Genomic DNA, 10,000 nt, shown 5'->3' on the forward strand with positions numbered 1-10,000 from the left:
TTTACCATCCATGCTACTGCCTCCATTTACATTATGTAACTGGAAACAGCCTTACTAACTGGGTAGACTGTTTATGCTTTTAAGCTGTAGCAACAAACCCAAGTCCACAAATGGTGAAGCCACCCAAAGGTTGCGGTCAATTCATGTTTTGAAAAGTTCTTGCCTTAAGAACTTGATCTTTTTGATTAATGTGGACGAATCATTTCACATGCGAGCTACTTATTTGTTGCACCCAGCACTCTATAATGTATTTTGACAGCACTCTTTCTAAGGCACTCATCCAAATCAGATAATTATCATGCTAGTAAGACAGGATTTACCGGGGAGCCTATTATGCCTTAAGGTAGGAGGATTGCTCCAATACACCGCCCAACTGAGTTGGAGCATCTAAGCGTGCCCACAGTTACAGCTATCCTACTGGGTTCTGATAACCCAGCATATGCCGTCTTAATTGCAGGGTAGAACAAAGTCGGCAGATGAACTTGAGTGGACATGGACAGACACGATCGCATTCCTGTGATGGTGAATGGCAAGACACCATGCGTCAACAGCGTTCACTGTGCATTACTACATATTGACCTCGGGCGTTCCCTTTGGGGTTCAGGGGTACAGTGAATCCAACCTCAAATTTATAGATCTATTGAGTTCGATAGCGGACATAACTTGGCCTGCCCCCATGAAGACATGCACATGACATGTGTCAGCATTAAGCCTCTACTAATTACCATTTCATTAACCCGACAGCTGCCAAGAAAGTGAAACTAAACTTAACAAAAGTTTGCCCACCAGAGGTTAAAAGTGTGGAGTTTGATGCTTGAACTTGCAAGAGGCCACCATCAAGGAAGAAGGTACTGAAAAGAAGAATATAATATATAAGATTTACGCCATGTTTTAATACACTGATAGCTGCCATGTTTGTTTTTCTTTTTTTTTTTTTTGTGGAGAATTGGCCCCTCAGCGTATCATACGGCCATGTACACCAAGTGGGCCACTTTTTGGTCACAACTTCACTTTGCCGCGAGGTCTAAAGTAAAAGGCAGCCCTCTTACAGTCCTAAAGCAACACAGAATGATACATGAATTAGTGCAATCGATATTGATGATGCACCAGCAATCAAATAGAGTGGAGTAAATTGTGATGTCACAACATATTTAAAATCTTATGAACTTATGGGATTGGCATTAAGATACTTCAAATTGAGCAAGTACATGAATGAAGAATGACGCCTTTGCCAAAAATCAGCCATCTTATTAGCAGTTTGCAACGGGATCGAGATAGTGGCTGCTTTTTTTTTTTTTTTTTTTACATGTGACTCCATACAAATCCTTGTAATTTTGTTTTTGATTTTAATAATGGTTTAGAACCAAGACAAAAATTACAAGGATGTTTGTATGGAAGGTTGCCTGAAAGCATGCGAAAGAGGGCTAATATATCTTACCCCCATATTGCCCAACAATATGCTGATTTTTGGCAAGGGGCCATATGACATTCCTCATCATGATCGGTTCATAAAGTTTAGTTCTTTGTGACCATCATCACTTCGTACCACTGCTATTGTATTATCCTGATAGTCACATAGACAGCGGCCACCTTCCAGTAGCAGACCTGAACAGCTGAAGTTGTGGTTGGTTAGCCTCATTCAGACTAAAGGCAATTGAGCCATCAGGTCTTTAAGAAATAGCTTTTATTTACAGGATAATCAAGTAGATTAAAGAACATCCTGGAAAATTTGAATGCACTTGGATTCTACTTTTCAATGTACAAAACGTATTCTCCAATGGCAACATTTATTTGAATTACTAGTATTTGATCAAAACCCAATATCGAAACAGTCTGCCTCTCATACATTGTTGTTGCTGCATTATAATTATGATGTGATTATTATTATCTCATCCAGGGACTCTGGATCCTTTATAAAATGGAATTCCAAAGAATACTACAGTTAATTGTGCTAGCCGGAGGGTCCTACAGGAATGTTGAAGTGTATGTTTTGGTTGATTTTAAATCCTTTTCATATCCATCTTTTTTTCACCAAACAGATTGCTCTTACCATAGACAGGACAATTTCAAGCTACTTGAAGACTGACAGTCCAAACGTAATAAAGCTAGAGGGTCAAATCGTCGGAAAATTTGCGGTGTCTAGCTGGAACAATATCGACAACAAGCAACTAAAACAAGGGGTGGATCGCCCACAAAATTTGTTGTAGCACTTTTACATTGTATTGTTATTGCAGAAGTATAAATTTCATGAAAATACTTTTGAAGTCTCATTTTGGAGAAAATCTTTTAGGACGTGGCATGGTCCATTGGTTGGGCGTCAGGGTTCAAGGCTGCTGCCTAAGAAAATTTTAAAGGGGCCCTCAGAGCTAAACGCTGAGACTTAGGAGCCCAACATATGAAGTTAAGGTGTTGCTGTGAAAAATTAAGGAGCCCATAGCATTTCTTTTGGGAGCCCCAGGCTACCGTGCTCCTGGTAGGCAACAGCCTTGGGGTTGCATGCGTTGACCCTGGTTCAAATCCCGTTCTAACCTCTGTTTTGGATTTGTATCTGATTGTCCAGTTTCAACTCTACTATCTTGTTAAAAAAGCAACTGGTTGCCTCCTGTCAGTTGGGGTTCTTAATCATGTTTCTGTAAGTTTTGAGTTGTTTCTTTCAGATTATTAAAAGTGTGGTGCCTGTGAACAAGCTTGATAGCTAAGTGCACTTCCGCTGTAAAAAGCATTTAGTCATTTACATTTAGATGATATTTTCTTGGACCATAAAAACCCACTTTTTCTTAACTCCTCAAAAGTTTATTCTTATGCTCACTAACGTAATAGTTTTGCATCCTTGTAAAGAGGTGATGGGTGAGTTAAAAACTCTGTTAGTCAACAATGAGCAACTACAAAAACCAAAGGAACAACAATTCTACAAAGCAATACCCTTTATGGTTGCTTTGAAAAAAATGCGGTTTGCCCGATGGAAGGAATCCGGATTCTGGAATCCGGCAAATGTGAGCTTTGGAATCCGGAATCCAGTGTGTGGAATCCGGAATCCATTGTAAGGAATCCAGAATCCACAGATTTCAATGGAATCCACGACTCAGGATCAGGAATCCGGATCCACAGGCTCTGGGATCCGAGGGCCACCTGGGTTCCTTTCCACAGGGCAAATGAGTGTATGTATTGGATTGTTTTTTCTCCTGGCTTTAACGCGATTTCCAGAAGAGTTTAGCCAAAATTGAGTTTTGCTGAACAGTGCAGTCTGACCTTAAACTTTTCAGAAGTCAGTTAATGGATTTGGAAGTCCAAAGGAACAACATCCAACATGAAATAAAGGAGCTAAAAAATTGCCTGTCCAGAGAGAAACAAGAAGCGCAACAAGTTGTTGAAGTTGAAAAGAAAAATGAACTGAAGGTTCTTGAACTAAGCATAGAGAAAGATCAGCTTCGTAGTGAGATGGAATTATTACGATCACAGCTTAAACAAGCAGAGGAAACTTGGCGAATGAGAAGCAAATTATCTGCACAAAATTGGTCTCTTGCAAGAGCAGCTACATGAGGAACAGAAAGAGGCGAAACATTGCGTAGAAAAACTCAAACAGGTTAGTTCGCCAATTAAGCTGAGAGACGCTGCTAGAGATTCGTTCGAGGGAATAATGCAGCGTCTCCAAATTTGAACTTTAGAACAAAGACAAAATTTTATCTCCTTGGGAAAAGGGAACATGTAGCATTTTTTGGGGTCAAAATAGAAAACAAGTTCGGGATTACAGTAATCTAGAAACACAAGGCGATAGGAGTCCAGTACAATTCCTGCTGTAAGGCAGAGAAAGCGGTCCAACTGTATCAACACCAATTGCTCTTATACACTGCTCTTTATTATGATTAAAAGTTGAATTTGTGGCACACCTCCTCTCCTTTGTAACCTTGGGATCCAATTCAGTAGAGCATTTTCCTTTTACACAGCAAAGGCGCTGTTACAACTGTGAAATGTTTCGACTTGTCTCGCAATGTTTTGGCGACATTATGGCGGACTGCATGCATGCATGCAAGTAATGCACGAAACATTTCACAGTGTAACATACCCTGCAACGGCCAAAATCGTTGCGAGGCAAGTTGCAAGAGTCGTTGCCGAAAGTAGAATTAAGTTCTACTTTTCGTGCAACTTGTCTCGCAACGATTTTGGAATTCGACAATTATGAAAGGCGAAGGAATGAGCCCGTTAAAACTCATATTGGGAATTCAATCGATTCAAATGGTTGAAGTGATTGAAAGCTGAAAAGGAAAGTATGGATAAGCAGCTTTCTTTCGAAATTGCCACTCTACACTCTTCAGGATTTCGTTCACAGACTCTGAAGTTAGTTTCCACCCTTGACAAACATTCTAATGCTTTCTGTTTATTGGTAATAGCAACTAGAGGATGAGCGGCAGAAGGCTCGAGATTCGCATTATGAACGAATAAACGCCATCCACAAACTGCAAGATGAATCCAAAGAAATGCACGACAAGGAGCTCGAGGTGTTGAAGAACAGGCTGCTGAGGGTGAGTACGGCAATGTGTGGAGCCTGTTGTTGGAAACTATATGGTTTGCCTGAATCTTGGAGATCATGGAACCATATTTAGAAACTGAAATCATTCTAACGTAACATTCCCACTTTATGAGAAACCCAACTTTAAGAAGGCAACCAGTTTTGCTGTATTTCATAAGTTTGATAAAGTTAAATTCGGGACTCAGTACCAAAGATCACCCTGGAAGCCAGAATTTAAAATTGTCTTTTGGTGTCATTCCGCGGCAGAAAACTCAAGACAGGAATTTCAGTTTGGAGCATGTGCATCCAAATCCAGCACCAGAAAAAGTTTTAGCGTGGTTTAGGTTTCTCAGTAACACTTAGCTTCTCGAAAACAAACAGTTCAGCTTTATTGTCCAAGGGCCGGTTGCTCGAAGCCTGGTTAGCGCTTAAGAGGTATCAAAACCGATAGGTTTGAAGCTGGCAATTAGCGCTATCCATGTTTCGAGCAACCCGGGCCTGGGGCCTGTTTCTCGAAAGTCGCAAAAACCTTTTCGGGCCCTAAAAGCCATTTGTGAAACTGCCAACCGCTCGTTTTGGAAAATCTATCTTTTAACATGTTTTAAAAGATAACAAAAAGAAAAATGACTGTTAAGTTTGATGACTTAAATCCTCTCCGTTCTTGAGATACAAAGGGAATTGTGACACCCTGGGACCCGTTTCTCGAGAGTCCCGAAACTTTACGAGCCATTTTCGGGTGTCACAATTTCCTTTGTATCTCAAGAACGGAGAGGATTTAAGTCGTCAAACTACACAGTTCTTTTTCTTTTTGTTACCTTAAAACGTTTTTCGGGACTTTCGAGAAACGGGCCACTGTTGTTTAGTGTATCGTTGTGACTTCGCAGGAAAAGGAGATGGAGTTAGGCTCAGAACGCGAAAAGGCGGGAAGAGAAGTGGAAGAGCTGGGAAAGAAACTTCTGGTGATTACTTTTATTTAATTTTTTTTTTTTTAATCATAAATATTAACATATTTTTATTTTCAAAGTCCGGGAAACTGTGTTTCAGTCCCTCCCTTTGTCGATTTAAACAAAGCTGCCGAGTTTCACTTCAGTGTATAACTTCAATTACAGAGAAGAGTTCGTCCGTCTGTAACATGCATGCAGACGTGTTCACTTTCACTGGCAAATAATAGGAGACAACACGAATATCGTCTTTATATCGCTTAGAATTTAGCTTTTATACAGTTCTTATTTCATTCAGGTTTTTCGGAGTTTAAGGTCCAACTTTTTTCCTCATTAACTTCAACTTTGTTTTGCCTTTTATCTTATATGTCAATGTTGCAGTTTTCTTAAAGGGAACCTCCACTCCAATATGCACTTAAATTTATAACCTCTATACTAAAACTTTAAAATTTTTTTGCAAAGAAAACGTTTGTATCGGAAATAAGTTTTCGAATCGCTTTTTTGGGCAGGTTTCAAATTTCCCGGGCGCCGCCATCTTGAATAATTGTGACATCACAGGATTGCCCTTTTGTTAATTGCTGCTGCAGTGAGTGAGCCTGAAGCGAACGAACGAGGTAGCTCTCTAATCGGGAGAAGAACACATTTTTCTTCGAAACGCGCAAGGAATTTTGCTTTTCAATTCCACGCTCGGACCGTCGTTAAATTTGAACCTCTCCCTTCGCCCGGCATAATTTCTACCATTTAAGTAAACTAGTTAATATATATAAGCTTTTTGTGCTCCAACAATAGGCAACCAACCCTTACACGTCACAGTTGTTTACGATGGCCGCGCCCGTGAAATTTGAAAGTAAAGATAAAGCGATCTTGAAATTCATTTTTTTGAAAAAAAAAAAAGAACAAAGTTGTTTGCAAGTATTATTTCCTTCGGTTTAAACCTATTCTGTAGAAATTGGGGAGGGAAGGGAAGTTAAAGAGAGAGCTGTGCGCTTCAAACGTCACCAGCTTAAGAGCCGATGCATGACAAAGACAGTAATTATGCCTTCTTTATTTAACTCTTTAACCACTCGTCAATTCGGCTCCCTTTTTCCAGAACAGAGATCATATTGTAACCCAGTTAGAAAGTAACATAAAAGACTATGAAGATCAAATAACGAGTCTGAAGACACAAGTGGTCCAACAGCAACAAAAATTGTTCGATATCGAGAGAGAATGGAAAGACATTGTGGCAAAACAAGAGACGAGGGCAAAGGCAATGAAGATGGAGGTGTGTGGAAGAGAAACGTGTTCAGCTCCGTTTAAACGGTTTCAACTTTTGCTTCAACATGCATTCAACACTTTGTTGAACCAAATGTTGGGTGCGTTTGAACGGGTCGTCGAACATTGTTGAAAGCGTAATAAATGTTGGAAGCGTATTGAATCAAGTTTAAATCGGTTTAAACTTTCATTCAACATCGGTTCAACTTTTCCTTTGTTCTCGAAAATGTTGAATGGTGCTGAAGTCGTTTGAACACTCTGTTCAACAATTGTAGAACACGCGCATGCTCACACCAGGCCTCAAAAGTCAATATGGCGTAGTTTATCTGGACGAGAGAGAGAGACTGTTTTCTAGTTCTTAGTTCCTCGCAATCTAATTTCGTTAAAGTGTCAGTTGTTTTGTTGACGCAGTGTTGGAACCGTTTGAACGGCCTCCGCACAACTTCGTTTTTGCGTCCAACATTTGCCCAACATCCGTTCAACTTTTGTGGAACGAATGTTTATTGCATTGTTCACATCAGATGTCGGTTTCAAACACGTTTCATGCATGGTTGTTAAATTTATGCTGTTTCATGGAACTCGCATAAATGTTATACACTTCAGCTGTAGAATGGAGCTCAGGAAATTATTGTAACTGTTGCATTCATTCTTTGCTTTAGTGTTAATTTTCACGCCCTTCGGAGGAGGGGGGCTATGCATCGTTTAACGAGGAGACGGCATTTGTGCTTTCTTCGGTAAAAGATATTCCGTTTTCCACAAGCTCAGCAATCGCCGATAATTGCCGTTGTATTTCTTCGTCGGCCCATATTGCAACTGGACATTTGGCTCATAATAGCCCCAATTTTGGTTCTTTTGGGCACTCGCCTCCTCTCTGCATCAATCCGCCATTTTGAACTTGTTTAGTCTGAACATGATTGAAACTACCTCGCGAGGTTGTTTCAATCATGCTCAGAATAATTATGTTTCAACCATAGTTCGTGCAATGCTTTGTCTTATGTGAACACTTTTCATAACGAAACATGTTTCATTCGTGATCAGACTAATTATGTTTCGGCCTAGCGTGAACACAGTAATACACTAGTGTTGACACTACTCTATTGTCAACTCTCTGGTGTTTTGAATCCCTAGCGGAACACTGAACAATAGGAACTTAATTTAACTCCCTAATGCGACCGCAACCAGTGTCGATAGTTAAGTCATTGATCATCAGTTACAGTTGAAAACGAAGGTTTTTTAAAAAGTACCAAATACTGTTTGGGAATTGTAATATGGATGGATGGTTAAACCGATACCAAGATGTGTGTGGATGAACAATATTGTTCCTCATTTTCGCCAATCCGTGAATTTTGAAAACGTTTTAAGGCGCATTTACACTACAGACAAAGTTGGGTCCGGACCCGTCAAAAAAGCGGTACGGACCCATAACTTTTGTAAAGAAATACTGGAGTTTCCGCAGGACCATAGGCGCCTATGGCCCTGCAGAAATTTTTCTGTAGTGTAAATGCGCCTTTAGTGTCGATAAGGCCTCAGAGTTTATTGTAGTATCGAGGTTTCGAAGCGATTTTCAGCTTGTGATATAATTTTAGCCCCTCTCTGGGCAAAATTGAATTTTTTTACGATGACTTGCGAAATTCCAACCAAGATTTTATTTGTAAATAGGGCTACGTGAACGTCGTTATGTAATTGGCCCTTCATTGGGCACAACATCATTATTGTGCATTAAATCGAGGTGCTGCACGTGTAGCGCAATTAATTTTTCCTCTCGTAACCAATGATATCATTGTTATAAAATAATTAGGATAGTACGCGCACTCTCATTGATCAATAGCCATGTTAAGATGAGAGTATGTGAACACTGCGGTGACTTCACACAATTTTGATTGGTTATGTGTTGTCAGACGCGCGTTTTGATTGGCTGGTAGGAAATATAAGCGTGTTCACGAAAATCTGTTTCAATCAAAAATTAAAAAATAAGCCAGCCTTTTCCTTCATTTATCGAATTATTTTTGAGAAATGTCACAAAGCGCTGCGTCTCGGGTTTGCGTAACTATCTCGAATTCTCCCAACTCCCCTCGTGTTTAGATATCGATGAGACTATGTAAACACGGAAAAAGTCCTCTGTTGCTTAACTGTGGCGTTGCAGCTTGCTGTTGCCGTCGCTTCTTAAGCATCTTATCGTGCCTAACAAACATGATTTTTGTTAATTTGTCAGATTGATTCCCATAATCAGAAAGAAGCATCTCTGCATGAAAAGCACAGAAGAACCAGAGAGGTAAATCTCTGTTCCGAGTTATTAATCTTAAGAACTTTTTAATAGTTTAGCAAACAGCTTAAGACACAAATGCACGTAGACTGCGACGTCATGCATACTCGTACGCGGTGCAACTAAATTGGGCGTGGTTTTTTTTTTCAGAGTTGAAAAACGCCGTTAAGAAGTAGTGCTAATCTCAAGCTCTGCTTTACTTGAAGGACGGAGCTTTCGACTAATTTACTTTTCATTTTGGCAGCTGCTTGAAGAGAAAGAGTTGGAACTTGGAAGACTCGGAGAAAAGTATTCATCCCAGTCAGGCGAGCTGAGTCAAATCATAAAGGTCAGTTTTTCCATTGTGAATATCAACGTGGTAAACTCAGAAGCTATGAAGGGTGACTGGTACGTTAAAACCATACCATTTTTTTTGTTTGAAACAGGACAAAGATGACGAGATCGCAATGCTGCGAGGTCTTGTTCGTCAGCAAGAAGACGCTACGAGATTACTGGGAGAAAAGCTGAGAAACGAGGCACAGGAACATGTGAGTAGCGGAGATTTTTACTCTTATTTGTTATTTCTTTCCGAAGAAACTGGAGATGTCTGTGCGGAGACGTCAATAGGTTTCTGTAAAAGGGGTGGAAAGGGACGAAGAACTGAAGTGTGAGTTTTTAGTAGGAAATAAATCGTCTGGGAACGCAGTGAATTTTAGGGAGAGGAATTTTCGTTCTTTTTTCTTTGGCATTGTTGCAACCAAATACAACGCATCTCCGAAGTAGTTTCAGCAACTTCTCGATCTAATGAAAAAGGAAAATGCGGGTCCTGGAAAAATTTCGTTCTCGTATTGACGCCACTGTTGTGCTATCCCCAGTCTCCTTACTAGCGCGGTTTTGTACCCCACTGGAAATGAAAGTTCGATTTTTAAAGACCAAGGCATGGAATAAAAATCGATATGGAATTTTTTGGGTTGTTTTTATCTCAGAAAACCATGATGTTTCACTTGAGCAAATAAAAAAATCCGTCACATACACTTAAAAGTGTTTCGTTAGACC

At 40.0% G+C, this 10,000-nt stretch overlaps 1 protein-coding gene across 1 annotated transcript in view; it reads left to right on the forward strand.

Annotated features, from left to right (window-relative positions):
• The first annotated feature begins 3,263 nt into the window (after positions 1-3,263).
• LOC137988428 (early endosome antigen 1-like) overlaps positions 3,264-10,000 on the forward strand; it is a 16,072-nt gene continuing 9,335 nt past the window's right edge. Inside the window, exons 1-7 of the mRNA XM_068834413.1 lie at positions 3,264-3,583; positions 4,389-4,520; positions 5,392-5,466; positions 6,539-6,712; positions 8,915-8,974; positions 9,210-9,293; positions 9,391-9,492. Coding sequence (XP_068690514.1) covers positions 4,476-4,520; positions 5,392-5,466; positions 6,539-6,712; positions 8,915-8,974; positions 9,210-9,293; positions 9,391-9,492 — 540 coding nt within the window. The 5' untranslated portion in view covers positions 3,264-3,583; positions 4,389-4,475. The remainder of the gene's footprint in view (positions 3,584-4,388; positions 4,521-5,391; positions 5,467-6,538; positions 6,713-8,914; positions 8,975-9,209; positions 9,294-9,390; positions 9,493-10,000) is intronic.

Source organism: Montipora foliosa, unplaced genomic scaffold (genome assembly GCF_036669935.1).
Source record: "Montipora foliosa isolate CH-2021 unplaced genomic scaffold, ASM3666993v2 scaffold_417, whole genome shotgun sequence".
NCBI classification, from domain to species: Eukaryota; Metazoa; Cnidaria; class Anthozoa; order Scleractinia; family Acroporidae; genus Montipora; species Montipora foliosa.